Source organism: Haemorhous mexicanus, chromosome 6 (genome assembly GCF_027477595.1).
Source record: "Haemorhous mexicanus isolate bHaeMex1 chromosome 6, bHaeMex1.pri, whole genome shotgun sequence".
In the NCBI taxonomy this organism is placed as follows: domain Eukaryota; kingdom Metazoa; phylum Chordata; class Aves; order Passeriformes; family Fringillidae; genus Haemorhous; species Haemorhous mexicanus.
In genome coordinates, this window is record NC_082346.1 from 57,797,417 (window position 1) to 57,815,824 (window position 18,408).

General features: G+C 42.3%; 1 protein-coding gene across 8 annotated transcripts in view; it reads left to right on the top strand.

Moving 5' to 3' along the window:
• The window catches only part of CEP170B (centrosomal protein 170B), a 58,070-nt gene extending 40,618 nt beyond the window's left edge, over positions 1–17,452 (top strand). For 3 of the 8 annotated variants that reach the window (XM_059850457.1, XM_059850456.1, XM_059850459.1), the window contains 8 exons: positions 2,339–2,588; positions 4,778–4,937; positions 8,677–8,715; positions 9,266–9,409; positions 10,847–10,935; positions 11,488–11,581; positions 12,487–12,538; positions 13,263–17,452. In XM_059850457.1, the coding sequence (XP_059706440.1) occupies positions 2,339–2,588; positions 4,778–4,937; positions 8,677–8,715; positions 9,266–9,409; positions 10,847–10,935; positions 11,488–11,581; positions 12,487–12,538; positions 13,263–13,498 (1,064 nt within the window). In that variant the 3' untranslated portion in view covers positions 13,499–17,452. The remainder of the gene's footprint in view (positions 1–2,338; positions 2,589–4,777; positions 4,938–8,676; positions 8,716–9,265; positions 9,410–10,846; positions 10,936–11,487; positions 11,582–12,486; positions 12,539–13,262) is intronic. The other 5 variants (XM_059850462.1, XM_059850464.1, XM_059850458.1 and 2 more) reach the window with 3 other exon arrangements.
• Positions 17,453–18,408: the final 956 nt, after the last annotated feature.

Genomic DNA, 18,408 nt, shown 5'->3' on the forward strand with positions numbered 1-18,408 from the left:
GACAGGAAGATCCCCTTTGGCTGGATTTCTCAGTCCCCTTGAGAAGAATGCTATTTTCAGCAGTTTCATGATTTTGTAAGGGGTCTTGGAGTTCTGGATGTGTCCTTTAATGTATTTTCATACAGCTGAGTATTTATCCCTCTTGCAGTATTCATTTTTATTGCATGCTAAAAATGTTATTTGCTGCTTGTTTTGATTTGGATTGTTTTAGTACATTCAGCTTCACCTTTAATTTTAGTGATTTTTTTTTCTTACACACTTGTATATGCATGTAAATCAGAATGTGATTAAGCTAAAAGAGTATGTACAGTCTCTTCTCTTGCCTTTTTTTGAGATGATGCTATTATTAACTTCTTGTTAATGCTGATAAACAAATTTAAAGGAAGATAATGTGGTCAGTTTTCCAAACAGGAGGTGCTCTTTGCACTCCCTCTGCCTTTGGACCACAGGCTTCAAGTCATTTGGAGAAAAATGATAAGTGTTGGCCAGTTCTTTATTTAAATGAATTGGTTTTTGATTTCCACACCTCTGTAGCAGCATGCTAACACCTTTCCTTGTCCATAGTTGCAGCAGATGATGCTAATCCTTCCTCTGAATTAGTCACTCTTAAAATACTAACCTCCTAATTCTTTGATAGGATTGTGAACCTTTTGCAAGCTCTAAGTACACGCTGATGTATTTTGAGCTTCATTGTGCTTGCTGTTGTGTGATCCATGCTCCTGTACTAATGCTGTTATAGACATAGCAAATCAGCAGCTAGAGCTCCCTTCCTGCAACAAGAGTGACGTGTTGTTAAACTGGACTATTGCACTGTGCCATCAAGACTTTTTTTAGCATGCTACAACAACCCTTGAAAGCTTTGAGTGTCAAGCCTAGGGGGTAAGGAGGCAGATGTGGCTGATTTATTCCAGGAGTTCTTAGTGTTTAGCTAACCACAGGAGTTCCCAGCTCTCCCAGTGGGAGAAAGTTAATCTCACTAGTGGAGGAACAGCATGAACTGTCTGCCCATGAGATGAGAAATGCCAGTGTATTGGTGGGCCATCTGAAGTAGCTTTCTGTGAAAGTCACAGATAACATCAGAATTATCCAAGTTAGCAGTTCTGAGAGCTAAAGGCCTGTCTCCCATGCTCCTCTGTGTACACAATTTGTTTACTCAGGGTAATTGAAATGATACTGAGGGAGCTGATTCTGATTTTTCTTAGCGTACAGAGGTGGAAAATGAGTCTCATCATTTTAAAATTGCTGTTCAGTGACAGAGTGACCTCTTGATTCTAAAACTGCATTTGAAAAAGAGATACAACTCTGTGAATTGAATATGAGCAAATTTATTTTTATTATATATATAAATATCCTAAGCCAAGGCATTGTTATAGCTGTGGGTGAGATAGCAATGTCTAGGAGTTCTTTCACTATTCAGAAGTTATGTGTAATTTCTACCTGCATCTTACACGCCAAATTAGTTGGTTTTGTTTGTATGGTGTATGATGCTGACTTAATTCACAGGTAGTGTTTCAGTGTTAGGATTGTCTTGGTAACACAGTGAAGTTTTTCGGTGTTGTAATTCTGAATAACTCATCTGATTCTGTGTTTGGTGGGTCTACATTCTCCAGGGGTGGACAGAAGGGAATGAAGCAGTACCTGTAGAGAGTATAGTGGGGCAGCAGACATTGGGAGCCCAGTTTTCAAGCAAGGACAACTTGACATTTCCCATGCAATGAAGACCTAGGTGTCTACAGATCTGCAGAACAAGTTGGGATAAGTGAGCAGCTTCCACTTGGCTCCAGGGCTTGGAGCCAGTCCTGACTGTGAACACTTTCTTGTAGAGTGTCATTAATGGTGAATTGTGAGGCAGGAGGTGAACACAGGGTGTGGACTCTTGCAAATAGCACCAAGCACCAACAGTCTACTCTTCACTCAAAAACCCCTCCTTCTGCTTGTACTTGAAGCTAATTAGAAAGGTATCTGCAGGCTTGAAAATTGGGCTCTCTAGAAAAGGACTTCTGTGGGACTATGAGGAGTCTGAAATGTGTGCTGCTTATACACAGAGCTTCTGTGCATGGAAAGCCAAGTCTGTGGTAGTAATTTACTGCAGTGGAGGCGTTAACACAGTCGTTATGATTTTCCATTGGAATTTTCCACTCCAAATTTGTACAGTGAATGGGAGCCATAGAGGGGCTCAACTTTGAAATAAGCCCAGAGAATGTGATGTTTTAACTTAAGATCTGCACAGAAACTCTTCTTTCCTTGTGCTCTTGGGCTAGTTTTGTGTTACCTTTCAGCCTTTTGTAGTTACTCTTGACTACTGTCCTCGGTCTGAAACCAATTCATTTTTTATAAGCATCAAGGCGGAGACCACAGGGTTCAGATTACACTTCTACTTCGGAGGAGGAATATGGCTCAAATCACAGCTCCCCTAAACACAAACGCTCCCATACTTCAACAGCCACACAAACACCGAGGATACGTGGCTCTGGGCTGGGCAAGCAGAAGCACAACGGCAGAGAAACAGATGAGGATGAAGATTTTGATGACAACCCTGACCCCTACAACTTCATGGCGCAAACAGCAGAGATAGCAGAAATAGCCAGGTGAGGTGGGGCTTTATCTGTTAACAAATGGGTTGTTTTCTCCTTGGTGTTCAAATTAAACCCAGGTGTGGGGGTAGAAGGAGAAGCTCTCTCCTGTTGTTTGTGTGCCCACATCTCCTTTAAATATGAACATTGACTTGGAGGGTTTTCATGAACCTTTACAGCCTGGATGTGCTGGTTGTACCTTGTATCTACAAAAGGCCATGGTGCAGGGCATTGTCTCTTGGTTTGTTTCTTGTTCAGGCTGTGGGAAGTCTAATTGTTTATACCTGCATAACTCTGCTCTCTGCTGGAAGTCACTGTGTGTGTGTGTGTGTATGGTGTGGTTGGTGTGAACTCTCTTAATTCTCTGCAGAGGAAGTCAAATGGATTAGCAAAGACTGAATATGTAAACTGTTGAAGCTGCTTTGCCTGAAGCTGGTCAGGGAGCAGTAAGAAATAGCTGCAGGGCAGAAACCTCTTTGCTTGGCACAACTGAATCTGAACCTGTCTAGACCTTGTATATAAATGAATCGTTGCTTAGCTTGATGTCCCTGGATACGGTGCTTGCTGTGTACTGGTGGTCTGATGGTTGCCTGGAGGACCTCAGCAATAAAGCAAATAGATCCTTTTTTTAAACAGTGGCATTTGAGGTTTGTCATCTCTGTGTTATGCCAACTTTCCAGAAATACTGGTCTTCCATTGTACTGGCCATACTTGAAATACTTTTGCCTGAGGAAGCTGCCTTGTGTCTGCTTTTGGCCATATCGCCCTTGCTGCTGCCGCGCTTACCTCAAAAGGGCTTTTCTTGCCTGAAAGTTGCTGTCAAGCTGCTAGAAAGTGTGTCAGCCTTCAAACCAGGCTGCTCTACCTGTGCTGCACAAAGTGTGTGTGTATGTGTGTGAGATGCCAGTTTCCCTCCCAGCAGCTGGGAGTGCTGGGGCTCTCAGCAGCTATAAATAAAGGGTTGCATCAGACTCGTCTGGCGCTGCACTGTGCAGGGCTCTGTCACAGAGTCTGCCTGGTAATTGCAGTTCTGATTTCCCTTGCAGCTCCCGAATTAACTGGGAGGGGTTTAGAGGAGTCAGGGAGAGTTAAAAGGGAAAATGCCACTTGTTTACAGTAGTGAGTCACATAATGGAAGTGTTTGGTGACAGCTCTATCCAAACCAGCACAGAGAGGGGTTACCTTATGCAGGCAGCTCAGCCTGCGTTTTATTAGTTCAACTGTGCATTTTCTTTCCAAGGAAATGTTTTGATGAACTGACAGTTTTATCACAGTACTTGTTTTCCTTGTGCCTTCCAACTTGGAATATTCCATAATGACATGGTTTTTTTGTTGGGAGGGGTGTTTTGGGGAGTTTTTTTGGTTGGTTGTTTTGGGTTTTTTCATTAAAAGAAGACAGTTGTTTCAAATGAATCTGACTAGCTGTAAGATTATCTTTTCTCATGGAAGTTTTCCTTTAAAATTACCACAACAGCTACTTCTGGTCTGAAGGGGTTTTTTAAAGCTCTACTACCAACAAGCCAGAGAGGAACTGTTTTTGAGTTCTAGAGCAGATAGAGCAAGGTCCTGCCAACACTGAGTGTTAACTGGGCACCTGTCAAGGGGCTTGAAGTTTCAAGATTTGGTTTCTGAAAACCAGATCCCTCTAACATATGCTATACTTATCCTCATAATCCCTCAGCTCTTCTGGAGAATGTGGAGGCATGTTGTGATTTTCAGTATACAGACCACAAGGAAAATGCAAGAGGAATTGAGGTTTTTTTTCTTTTAGTAAAAAAACAAAAAGTTTATTCCCCTGTATGTACTTTTTAATGGAAAACAAGACCCAGGAAGAAAAATTAACTGTACTGTATTCAGAAAAGAAACAAACAAGAGAAAGAAGTAGAGTGAATGGTGGGGGAACAGTAGCATAAATTTTTTTTATGGAGATTGTCTCTACTTTTTGGCAGTGTGTAGTCACTAGAATTTGCTTTATATCAGTTCTCCACTTTGAAGCTGGATTCAGGAGGGAAGGGGATTTATTTTTTATGCAGCTAGAACATTCCTCATGACCCTGCCAAGGCAGCCCAAAAAACCCTGCTTGCCCTAGCCTCTGCAGAGGTTATAGTTCCCACAAACCTTTTGTGGCTTCTTTTTTATATGTTATGAACATCAGGCATGTTGTACTCTGTCTTCATGGTTCTACTTCATTGCCTGTGCTTTAGGCTCAGCCAGACCTTGGTGAAGGATGTGGCCATCCTTGCTCGAGAGATTCACGACGTTGCTGGAGATGGGGACTCGCAGAGTTCCTCGGGGACAGGACCCAGCCCCTGCCTCAGCTCTGTGCCCAACACTCCAGCTTCCACCATATCCGCCAGAGAAGAGGTAAGGTCTGGATCACTGACATCTCTGCCCCTCGGTGCTAGCACGTACCTGGGGCATGGCTGGGGTGGGACACCAGGGCAGCATCCCCAGTTGCTGCAGCACTGAAAAACCTTCATTCCTTGTCTTCCTAAAAAGCACCACCAGAAAGTCTGCAGCCTATTTAGGGTGCTCTTTATTTTCTCCTCTCTGCTGCAGCCAGCCTTGCAAGAATCATATAATTTCACAAGGCTTCTGTTGGGATGCTGGTCCCTGAAATTTGCATCCGAGGAACAGGATGGAGGGGATGTGTTGTGCTGCTGTGCCAGGGAGCCAGAGCTTTCCTCTTTGTTTTACACAAGGCACTGACCGTGTGTGCTGGCTGCACTCTGTGTCAGCTGTGTTTTGTACTTCTGCTGTGTCCTTTCTGCCAGGACTGTTGAAATGCTGTGCAGGTGTTGCTTGAATCCCTTCCCTTCATTTGAGTATTGATGGAGGAGGGCAAGGACTCTGGGAGCTGGGCAAGGAGGCATGTAGGTAGCTTGGGAAGTGCTGTCCCTCAGCCCTTCAGTGAAGCTGTGGCTTCCTCCCAAACTGTTTAGCTCAGTTTGTCCACACTAGGCTGGGAAGGAGAGAGACAATTTCTTAATTTGTTTCACCAGTGCTGCAGCGCAGGGACCAGCTCGGCTCAAGTTTGGATGCAAGGTCACCAGGAGGCTTCAGATGCTGAAGCAAAATTGCCTTTGCTAATGTTTAAATCCAAATTCCCACCAGCGTGGGCTTAAAAAATACATAGCTCTCTGCTGCTCAGATGGTTCCCCTGACCCCCTGTTGTCTTTGACTTGTTGTGAGAATTGCAGACCCATCTAGGCAGGGTTCAAAGCTGAGACCAAGCCTGTTACTCTGCCAAGAGAGTCCTTGGAGGCCCGGTGATCCTGCTGTGATCAGCACTAGAGGTGCAAAGCAGAAGTTTAGGGAGATACCCAGAAGATCAGGTGAGTGGCTGTGGTTGTGCTAAACTGAGATCAGCTGCAGCCTGCTCAGGGAGGGGTTTGTCCTAGGGCCTTTTGGAGCCAAAGTGCACAAATGTTTCACAATAACCGCAGGCTCTGAGATAAAGTGTTTTATTGCTTTGTTTCCTTGCAAGTGCCACGCCTGCCAAGCTGCCTTTTGTATTATTCTTTTCTAGCGAAAAGGTGACATGCCTACTGTACTTCTGACTTGCAAATGAAACATTTTACTGGGCTCCCACTTGCTTACAGAAAAGCAGGGAGGGAAGAGCAGCATCCCTGCTTTTTTTTTTTGGAGTGCCACTGAAGGGTTCAACCATAACTCAGCTCATACAGAAGAATGTTCCCAGCTGCTAGATGAGGACACCTGGAAAACAGTGTTTCTGCTCTGTGCAAAATGACAGGCTCCAAAGTGTGATGAATAGCAGAATCACAAACCCAGGATTGCTCACACCTGGATGAGGGTTTCTCTGTGGCTTTGCAGTGCTGCTGTATGGGACATGCCAGTCAATCCCTCACAACAGTCAGGAGAGCAAATTCAGGATTGTTACTCTGTAGGGACTACTCCTGGCAGTGCCCACTGCTAGAGCAGTTTTTGAGATCGTACAGTGGAGCCCGTGAAGACAGATCAGGAGCCATAACCTTTGGTGTGTTCAGGCAGTGGCTGAAAATACTCTAAAGGCTTCTGATGAGGCTTCCTCTGAGCAGGAGTGGATATCAGCATGATTTCAGCAGGGCCAGCATCTGGCAGGCCATTTGAGTACACCCGAAATGCATCGGTGGTGTTGCCTTACGTGGTTGATAGCCAGGACAGGTTCTATCAGCAGGGCTTTCTGCTGGCAGTGCTGAGGTGTGGAGCCAGATCCTGAATAGCTTGGGATCCTAAACAGGGCAGCTTGGGGGTCTTGTTATGAATGCCAACAGTACAAACTGATGTGAGTTTAATAAACAGACACCTCATCTTTGGTACTGGACCAGATTCAGCACCAGCGCACTGTCACGCCTACTTGTTGAAGCTGTGCTGAATTAATAATTTTGGCTTGATGCAGAGAAGCTGCTGGGAAATGTCTGAAAATCACTGTATGTGATGCTAAGCACTGTGACTTTTGTGAGTGTTTATCAAAAACACTTTATACGAAATATTCTAGAAAAGGACATAGTGATGAGAAATAACTACCATGGTTATAATAGTAATATATTGAAAGATCTGATAGAAGGAATTATGTGAATAAGAAAAGTTTTCTGTGTGTGGGTGTCTCTTACGCTGCAATGGCTTATGCAGTGTTGTATGCCATTCTGCATTCTAGTACTAAATATTTATATCTATTCCAAAAAGTGGGGGAAAATGCAGGAGAAATAAGTACTGATACTGGAATCACTTTTGAGTGTTTAATGCTATACCAGAAATATCATCTGGGACCAGTGCGTGGCACAGCATTTCTCAGCCTCAAATGAACTGCTTTTTAAATTAGTTTTTTAAGAAGCTTAGTTAAAGTTTAAATGAGGAGTATGCTCTTACAAGTTAAGGTGGAACCTTAGAATTAAACCTTATTCTTCAGTTTCTGTTCTTTCAGGTTCAGTGCTGGCTTGGATGTTTGCCAAAGAGACTTTCCATTTCCCCAGTGTATGTTTGGGGTGGTTTTGTTTTTCTAGCCTCGGCTGTATAGTTTATGATAAGATAGATTCTTGGCATACAGAGCTGAGTACTGCTACAAACTAAGCAAATTCTAAAAAACAAACACCCCCCCCCCCAAAAAAAAAAAAAAAAAGGGACAGAACAAAAGAGAGTTCAGCAAGGGTGAAACCCTAGTGATTGCTGTTTACCAAAGCCTTGGGTTGTTTGGGATGCTTGCTTTTGGGGTGTGTAGGTTTTGCAGGACCCAGTTTTCTGCAGAGCTCAGCCATCAAACTTAAACCTCAGCTGCTGCAAACACAGTCAGGTTGGATCATCCTAAATGACTGGCTACTTGTGCAAATTTTAGCCCTGCATAAAATTATTTTGGCAAGTCTTTTTAAAAAAAGTTGATAGTGATGTAACAAAAACTAAAGAGCCTGATTAAGTTTGTTAAGTTGTTGTGTAACATACTCAGTGTGAGTGTTGATACAAGAGGAAATGCTTACTGAAAATGTGAGAACAGAGCAGGTCATGTACAAAATCTCCTGGGATGGTGGAGCAGGTGCTGTCCTTACCTTGTTTTCAGCTGGTTGTGCTGAGACCTGCTCACTGTAGGAGTATCTCATTCCCTTCTGACACTTCTGCTGCAGTCAGCCTAACATACCGTTTCTGCACTTGATGAAAGAAAGCTTATTAGCTAAATATTTTGGCTGTTCTGCCCCTGTGCTATAATATCTCACACCTGCTGCCTGTGTATAACCCAAGTGCTGCTGCATAGTGTGGGGAGCCTGGACCTTGGATGGCACACAGTTTCCTCACGAGGAGCTGTGTGCTTTGCCAACCAAAGAGCCTCTTGGGCTTGGGTGTTCATCCCTTTCCCAGAGCACTCTGGATTTCACTCAGCAAGTCCAGTTTGGAGTAACTGGGGATCTGCCTGAAGCCACCTCGGCAGAACTGGCTGCTGACCAGGATCTCCGTGGGCTTCAGTGCATGATGGCGGGTGGGCACCAAGCACTGGTCCTCAGGAGTGTGCTTTTGGGAATGTCAACCCCAAATAACCCCAGCCCTGTGTTCTCTTTGATACTTGCTGTCACAGTCATTCACTAGCATTGATCTCTTTGTTTCTGTTTTAACACAGATTGCTCGTAGATCTTTTCGGCTGGCATATCCATCTCAGGTGCACTTTCCATCCCATTATTTTTGTATCTCTGTCTTGTCACTGTTATTTTCTTTCCCTTCTTTTAAAGTTTTTGTCAGTGAACCCAACAGGAGTAACTGTTTTGTCATTTCTGTTCTTCCTGTTAATTATTTGCTTTTTTAGTGGTTTTGTATTGCTTTTTCATCTCTTTCATGTGTTACTAAATGGTTTCTGATTAATTTGAGTGTGTCTTTAATGTTGCATTGATATATTAAGACATAAGATATGGGAAAACAGGGTCCTTTTGAGCTTTAGCTAAATTCAAAAAAGACAAAGATGTACTTTTCTATACATGCTCAAGACTCAAAATTTTAAAGTAGAATAGCCCCACAAAATTTTGTGGTATGACTCCAGTGGGTAGGCACTTGCAGGATTGGGGTCTAGTAATTTGCTTACGAGCCCATACCTGTTTGAACAAGACTTAAATGAATCAGTGTTCCTCTAAATAAATCTGCAGTACCTGCAGTGAGTGCCTGTGAGCCTGCTTTCCCTACTAATTTTTAATGACTCATTCCTCATTATTTCCAAGTTGGTGCAGCACATTCCAGAAGCAAGTCTGAACTACCAGAAAGTGCCTCCGGGATCAGTGGAACTGAAGGATTTTGACCAAAATATGAACGACAGTAGAGAAGAGGATCCCTCAAGAAAAACAAGGACAAGAAACCGTGAGGAGGCAGGCCACCTTTTTCTTTACTTCATAGATGATATGGTTTTAAGCTGCTGTATGTCTTCTTGTTCTTTGTAAGCTGCCAAAGGAGGCTGCTTTAAAAAACACCAAACCCACATTTCTCAGCAGCCCTGATGTGTGGGAAGAGAAACAGTGTTTAAAAAGAAAAAAGAGGAACAGAACCACCCATCCTGCCAGTAGTGACTGGAAGTTTCCTCCCTTGTGTAAAATGCCAGTAAAACCTAAGGCTCGGTCACCTGTTTTTGGGAGCACACATTCAGTGTCAGAGCCTTCTTAGGCTGTTTCACTGCTGTCTTAGAGAAGATCTCAAACATCTCAACTTTGAAATCTGAAGCACTGATAGTTTAATGGCACCTTACTGTTCTGCAGCTGGCATCCTGGTTAGAGCTGCTCATGGAGCAGCAGTGGCAGGATCTGGACCTTAGGAGGGGGTGTGTGACTGGGGGCACAGCTGGCTTGCTGTGCCCTGCAGTCTATGAGCATTGCTCCCTCCAGTGTTACCTGCAGGGTGACCTGCAAATCACTGGGGTGATGCTGAAGGGTGAGAAAGCCTGGCCTGCACTGGGGGCTGGGGATGGTGTTGGGATGAGGGCTGTAGTGAGGTGATGGTGCCAGGAGGAGGAGGAGAAAGCTGCTGATCCAGCACTGGCTGTTGCTCCTGCTTGCTTTCTGCCTGCCAGCTGTGGAGGGAAGGAAGAGCTGGGGCAGAGGCTTCAGGAGGCAGTGAGGCAGGAGGGCAGAGCTGGCTCCAGCAGAGCCACTCTGGAGGTGGAGTGTGACTCACACGGGCACATACAGGGGACTGTGGGCTGAGCCACTGGAACTGATCCTGTCCTGTGGCTGCTTTGAAGCAATCCCTTCCTCTCCTGTAGAGAAGTGCCAAGGCTGGATAAAAGGTGCAGCTTCAGAGTGCCCCCAGCTTGATGTGGGCTTTCCTGGCAGAAGCCTGGAGGCTCTGCTAAGCCACAGGACTTGAATAGTTGGGGTTTGATAGTATTTTGTTGTTACTTGTAATAAAGCAGAATGTAACATGGTGGGATTACCTGCCTGTGAGGGTGGTTTGACCTCGCATGTGTCACATTAGATAGTTTCAGTGAGACTGCTTCTGGGGCTTCTTGCATTGTAATTTGACTTTTGGGGTTTTTTTGTGAGGTGTGGAAAGTCCTAAGTGCTGTTCTTTCAGAAATGCTTAAATGCTTATGTTACTGCCAACAGCTCTGTCTCTAGAAAAAGTCTGAACAAGTTAATGCTAATTTTTTTGCCAAAGTGCTGCAATAAAGCTGCACATCATCTAATCTCCCTTGAACTTCAAGTATCATCCACACAAAGATGTTTCAGTGGAGATGATATGCTGTAAAAGAATTCCTATTTTGTAATATGCTGCTTTTGCTAAAAGTTTTCCAATCTGTCCTCATATTTTAGGTAATCTTTGACAATCTGATGTTGAACCCAGTGTCCCAGTTATCACATACAATCCGTGAAAATACAGAAAACCTCGCTGAAAAAATGAAGTAAGTAACTTCTTGTCCCTGGCCTGAAATATTGACTTGCTGGTGAGTTTGTTGACTTGCTACTTGTAGAAGATACTGTAGTGTTGTCTTGGAAAGTTCTGTAATCAAGATGCAGGGAATCTACATGTAGGAAATAGTGTGTGTGTAGTGAACCAGAGGTAATATGATTATTTGCTATCGCTTTTCCTCATATCTTTGGCCTTTGGAATTTTAATGCTGGATTTGCCTGTTGATGCCTTGATTTTGAAATGCTGCCTATGCAGGAGATACAGCAGAAAACTGGTGGATTGTCTCTTCTTTCCTTTTCTGTACCAAGGCTCTTGTAAATATGCAATATGTTACCAAGCTTGTGAAATCTTCTCAAAGTTTGTTGTTGCTCTAGAGACATCAGAGGGAAGGACTTTGGATTGTTCCTAAATCAGCTGAAAGGAGCTTTGTCCAGCTGCTAATCCACTAATCTCTTTTGTTGCCACATCTTGTGATAATTAAGTCTTTTAAACAAGCAGTGTTTTGATGGCAATTTTAAGATCTGCTCTACTTTTTGTATTACAGGATTCTGTTTCAAAACTCAGAAAGGACCTGGGAGGAAATGGAGGCCAAAATCAATTCAGAAAATGAAGTGCCAATTCTGAAAACATCAAACAAAGTAAGTCCATGCAAACCAGTGATATACTAAAGACTTGATCCATGAAAGCTTTATAAGAAACCAAATTAACAATCTCTGATCCTTCTCAAATCCATTTCTGGAATTTCTGGTCCATTTTCATGTGTTGAACTGCTGGATTTTGTTACTGTTTGAAGTGTCACAGAGTGAGTTCCTTCTGTGGTTTTGTTTCACCAAACTCTTTCCCAGTTCCTTTGCAAATGATCTTCAAAGACTGGGTCTCTTAATAGAAGTTGAAGTTCAGGGTCATTGGGCCTCATTTAATCATTTACCAAAGGGTCACCTGCCATGTGGTTGCCACAGCTTCAGTTGCAGACAGGTGTTTCTCATGAATGCTTGTTTTCTTCACCTGGAACTGTTTGATATTAGGGCAGTAAAAATCTACCTCAGGGTGCATTCACTCAGGTGATTCAGCCTCAAGATGGTGCTTGTGCTCTCATGGCCTTTCATTGTCCTTGAAGGGGATTTAAGTGCAGTAGTGGACCCAGTGAATATGATTAATTCTAAACAACCTCGTGCTAGACCTGTGCAGCTTGGTGCTGCAGCAGTATAAATGTAGCCAAATATCCTGTCTGGTCTAGGAGCTGAGTTTATAAATATCTTTGTGTATTTCACATTAAGGAGGAGTCTTTGTAGAGGTGTAGCATTTCATATCTAAAAGCCACTGTGGCTGTGAATGGGTGCTGTAATAGCACTTGGTGACACAGGGCAGAGCAGGCTCCCTGTGCAGACCAAATGCCCCTCAATACAGCCTTTTTGGTAAATGTCAAGGTTGAGCCTGACCTTGCATCCTCTTGATCAGATAAGGCAGAAGCAGTCAGACTAGATTTCTGTGTCAGTTGAGTACTTTGTTGCTTAATTTTCCATTCTGATGCTTTTGTTTCTAGGAAATCAGTTCTATCCTGAAGGAGCTCAGGCGAGTTCAAAAACAGCTTGAAGGTTGGTCATCTAAAATGTTCCTGTTGTCTCTCAAACGCCAGCAGTGTTGCACAAAATAAAGTATTGTTGGCCTGATGTGTCAGTGAAAGCTGGGAAAGAATGGAGAAGTTCAGGTTGTTACCACAGTGCTGTCTGATGAATGCATAGGGAATTAACAGTAGATTTATCTTATACTGCCTGTTTTTAGGAAAATTTTTTTACTAGTGAAATGTAGAAGCTGTTGCTATGGAAATGCTTTGTTTGTGGTAATTAGCATATTTCCAGAAGATAAAATGGTGCTGGACTGTTCTGATGAAATAATATTTAGCAGCTCTTTCAGCCAAAAAAGCTGTGCTATGCTTTTTGGACTTGAATTTTGCACACAGATCTTTGCATTAGGAAAAACAAGACAAGCTCTTGCATCATCTAAAAGCGTAATAAAGGCATGTAAAAACACCCAGGTATCATTTTGGGCTCCTGCTAAAAGCTTGCCATTTGGCTGCTGCAATTTGTCTTTTCCAATTTAACCAGAAAGTTGAGAGCCCACATCTCTTCACACTGGGAGATGTTTTGCTTGTTAAAGCTGTTTAGACCTGAAGGTACTAATGAGGAAAATAACCTGACTAAAATGAACAAAAGTACTGCTTACAGTTTTACTGCCTTCAAAATGAAGGCAGCAAACTTCTGTTTGGAAACTTTGCTGACTGCTGCTGATGTGTTTATGTCTCTTTTTTTTCCCCCCTAGTTATAAACGCTATCATCGACCCTACTGGAAACTTGGATATAGTTGCCAGTAACAAAGCATCTTCTGCTGCTAAACAATCTACAGCCACTAAAGTCAGGACTGCTAACAATTCTGGGTCCACACTGGAGACTTTGTCCCTAGCACAGATGAGAAACTACGCTCAGAAATCGAACTGTGGGTCTTCTAGCTTACAAGATTCAAATTTCATTCCAGATGGAGAGAAATATGTGATCTGATACAATATTTTGTATTGCTGTTATACTGTAATCTACTGTTGCATTAGTATTGTGTATGAGTGGTTTGTGGACAGTTTGTGTGGAGCAGTTCTTTAGATTGCTAACATGTTGCACAAAAAAGAAAAATCTATGCTGTGAGGGTGAATGGAAAGTCTGTGTATGCCTTTTAAACAAGACTAGCACTGTGGAGCAGCACATACTCAGCACAGAGGCAAACTGATTTTTACTAATTTACTCATTTATTCTTCCAGTGTGCCATAAGAAAACAGGCTTCGCATATTTTCCATTCAGTACTGCTGAGGCTAAAGTGCTCTTGCATTGGCCTGTTTATAACTATTAAGTTGTAATGAGGCTCAATTTGAGAAAAAACCCACACCTTTTTGGTATTATATTTGTTTGGGTTTTATTTGGTTGAATTTTTTTGAAGTGTACAAGTGAAGCATTACAACTCTGTTGGAATCAACTTGCAAATCCAACAGAACAATTGTGCAATATCATGGGTTTCTGAGAGAAACCCTTACTTGCAGTTGTGTAAGATTTCCTTCCAGCAGTCATAAAAAAGAAGCCACACTGAAGTTGTGCATCTGTTTTTCAGTCCAAAAACTAAAACAAGACAGAATAAACCCTTTTGTTTTTTCTCTTGGGAAGGTATTAAAGTTAATAATGGTATGAATGTAAAGACTACCGATGCACCTACTATTTTTGATAATCTTTCAGACCCAAAGTTTGGAGTAGGTGCAAAAAGTTATATTTTACAATTTAGCTTGCCAAATTTTCATGATTTTGGTACAAATGCTGTCTTTAAGCTGCTTTTCTTTTTTAATTTAAATATACAGTCTTTTCGTAATGAGCTGCAAATGCTCTTGGCTGGGCCAAAGACTAAGATGTTTGCAATTACCCAATTGCAAAGAAAACCATCTGTTCCAGTGGCTCATGGAATAAACTCAATTACACAGTTGCTGTGAACTAGTGCAATCACTTGACAGCCCTGAAAAAATAATGGCTTCAATGTAGCTCCATCTTTATGGCTAGTTCTGTTATGAATTATTTTTTTTTCAATGCAAAAGTGCTTGTGAAGGCCACCATTGTGGTGTTCCTCAGAACCTATTCAACAGTGTCAAGCACTTGTATAGGTACGTTTGGGATTTTTGTCTCTGGATTTAATTTTTGGTCCATTATAATCCTAGAAACACTAAGGATTGTGTACAGTTCTTTGAGCAATTTCTTATTTAACAAAAGTTGGGGTTTATATTCTGTCTTTGTGTTAAACTGCAAAACACTAAGCAATTTTTGTTGCTTTAAGAGCAAAAATTTTGATTTTGAGGGGATCTCTTCCAGATGTGTTTGCTCCCAGTTTTTTCTGTCTTGTATCGATTCCTTTTTCATTCTTCCAGGTCAACAAATAGTAATCAGGTAAAGAAATTCTTTTGTAGCTGTGGAGGATGCATTTACTGGGAAAGGTGAGCAGATGAGTTCCACTTTGCCCTCATACAGTATGTAGTTTAACCAGTGAAAATGGTTTCCCAAGCTTGACTGCTTCTTGTGTGCTGACTCTATATTTTGGGGTGAGTAGTGGATTCCTTAGTTAGCTTCAATAGTTACCTGAGCTTTTCTACTAGGATGTTGTAACTGTGGGAACCTGTTAAAATAATTTAAATAAATAGGGATGCTCACAAAGTGTTTAACCTTACTAGTCAAGAAGGTGATTGCTTTCCTGGTGGAGCCAGGAAATTTAATCAGTTTCAGCAGAGACAAGATCGGTCCCAAAATGGGAGTATGTCAACACGCCATTAGTTTATTTTTGAGCCTGCAAGATGCTGGCTGGTAAATAGTAGGTGCAGATATCCTTCCAAGATTTCCAGTAGGCTATAAGCTCATCTGCTTGTGTGGAGATGCCCTTCCATGAAGAAATCTGCTGGATTTCACATAGATGAATGCAGAATAAAAAGAATTTGCCCTTGATGTTGTTCTGCCTGTAATATACGCACTATCTGAATGTGTTAATTCAGTCGTTGATTCTGATCTGTCTTTTCTTGAAATACCTGACTGTGTCCTTGGTGAATATCATAAGTGGTGGTATCGTTCCTGACATATGAAACACAATTTTTCAAGCCCTTCTTAGTTAGGGTTTGAACTGACCAGGTGCTACCCCAACTCACTAGGAGTCAAAGGACCTTCACAGATAAGGTGTTGCTGTTAGTTTCAGTTTTGCTGTAGAAACAAGTGAATTACTAAGACATAAATCTGACTTCTCTGATTATTTGTTATTTCCACATCTTCATGGCTATGCGCAAGTGGATTCTGTTTCTCTGCAATGTGTCCTTGATGGGACTTCTGTTTACTTTCACTTGAAAACTGCTTGATTCTTCTTTGATTCTTGAACAAACCAGGGAGGGATTTTTCTCCCTTGGTTGCTCTGTTCTGAACTAGAGAGAGCAAGCCCACAGACACCTTGCATCATTTAAATCAACCTGCAAAATACAGTACCTCTTCAAGTGACTAATGAGGATGCAACAATCAGTGTCTCTTGATAATTTGGAAATGAGTGTGTGAAGGCAGGGAGGATGCACAGCTTGATTTATTTGTGACTCAGCCAAACTGTAAAATGCTTCTGTGTCCTGACACTATGCTCATTCTTGGATCTTTGCATTTGAAAAGGTTTTGCTAGTCAACGATGAAACGCAACATATTTTTTCTTGTGTTCACTGCTTCTGAAGTACTGTGGTTTGCACTTGTCTGCTCCAGATAAGCCAAAGAGCTATCCACTCCTTTGCTGATTGTTGGTTCTTACAAGCAGTACTGTATGCAACCATGGAACCATGCCTGTGTGACTCCAATGTGAACCTGACCCATGTGTAGTGGTGTATTTGGGGGGCCCAGGATCAGTGCACGAGATTCCTGCTGCTCCTGTGAGCTGTGGGTGGGCCCTGCATTGAGCTTGGCAGGGGTGACACTGCTCTGTGTGTCACTCCTGGGCCCCTGCTTTTGTGTGTTTTGTGTTTGACTAAAGCAATGTAACAGGAGGGTGGGATTTTTGAAGTCTTGGGGAAGCAAGTGCTCGGGTCCTTGTGGGGTTTCCATATGCTTTGGGTGCTTGATGCCCTGAGCAACTTCCAAAATCCCAGCCCTCAGCTCTTCCACTATACTTGAAAACTTTTCAGTTTGACGCTTTCAAATGTAAAATCCTGTTAATCTGTTCTGATGGGGTGAATGTAAATTCCTGTGAGGGTGTGTAGGAGCTTTGGGAGCCAGGACCCAGCTGGATCTGTGGTGGTGTCATGTTGGGGTCATGCTCCAGGAGGAGAGAACGTCTGCATCATCTTTGAGTATTTTAGTAAAGGTCCAATTAGTGGAATGTTTACATGCAGCCTACTGACAAAAAAGGAGACAAAAAGATAAAAAAGTGTAAAGTATTTAAGTGCAAGACTCTACTAGTTTTTTCTTGTTTTGCAGATCACACTAGCTATTTTTGAAGTTGGTAAATGTGTATAACTTTTGCAAAGACCAGACAGAACTACCTGTTCACTTTCAATGTGCCCCGTGCTGAATTGTGCCTATTTCACTCTCTGCTGTTGTTATGCTGCTGATTCTGCTGTTCTGAACTGTTCACTGGATCATTCCATTTGCATGCAACACAAATGCAAGCTGAGCTGTCTGAGAGTAAAGCTGAAACACGTTTGTATAACTTGAATTGATTAATGACTTTCTCTTTTCCACGCCCTCTTGAAATGCTGTGTATAATTTTGATTTGTTTCTTCTGCCCTGATTTCTTTCCACTTTTGGTTTGTTGTGGTTTTTTTTTTGAACGGTAATTTATTTTTGTTTGGATTATAGGCAGTATCTGTACATTTTGTTTCAAGGTGATATTGTGGATGTCTTTAAAAAACCAAATTGTTATTTTATATAATTTTATCATAAAGTTGCTCTAATAAATCATTCTTTTATCATGTGACAGTGATGCTGCATTTTGTGCATTAATTTGGAGGATATGTGTTTGGTGGATGGATTGTTTCAACTGCTTGTTCTCACTGGTGTTAAATGCATGACAGAATTGTCAGCAACTGGAGACTCAGAGCACTACTGGATCAGTCCTGTGACACCTATGGCTGGGCAGATCCCTCTCCAAAGAGCAGGAGTCCCCTTATTCCCCCAGAACCTCCTGGCTTTAAGTCCCTAAGTCCCTTTAACATGAAGGTAGCACATGTCAGTATTGTATGGTGATACTTTATTTAATTTTTAGTGCTGTTTTGTTTCATTGCCATAATTAACATGGTGGTTGAATCCAGCCTGGAAGTGATCATTCCCCAGGAGGTATGTGGTTGCAGATACATTATTAGGCTTGGTTTTTTTTTTTTGCTCTCACCTTAGAGATATATATGTAGCTTTTGTGTCTACAGTTTTTGATGTTTTCCTTCATTCCACCAGTGTCCTCCTTCCCTCCTGCAGTTCTGTCTGAGCTTTGCATCCTTCCTGGCACTTCAGAAATGATGTTAATTCCTCCTTCTCTCCACTGCCCTCAGCCTCCCCCACCCTGCCTGGTGCCACGTGGGACTCTGCATTAGCACAGCTCCTGTAGGAAGAACACATGCAGCTGATGAAAACATGGCATTGTTTGCCAGCAATAACTAAAACAGAAAGAGGAAGAAAGTACTAATCCCTAGCTAGAATCACTGGGAGATTTTCCATCTCCCAGTATCCATCAGATACTTGTGTATGGAAATCTTTTACACTGAAAAGTTTTAGGGAGGAATTTTGTGTTTAAAAACCCAATAAATCTTATGTCTCTCTTAAAAAGCTCCTGAAGCTTTGTGTGTGCTGCGTCTGCAGAGGTCTTCTGTGTTGCCTGCAATGCAGGGCTGCATTACACACTGACAATATTGCCTCTCCCCAGGCTTCCCTGACAGTGTGGA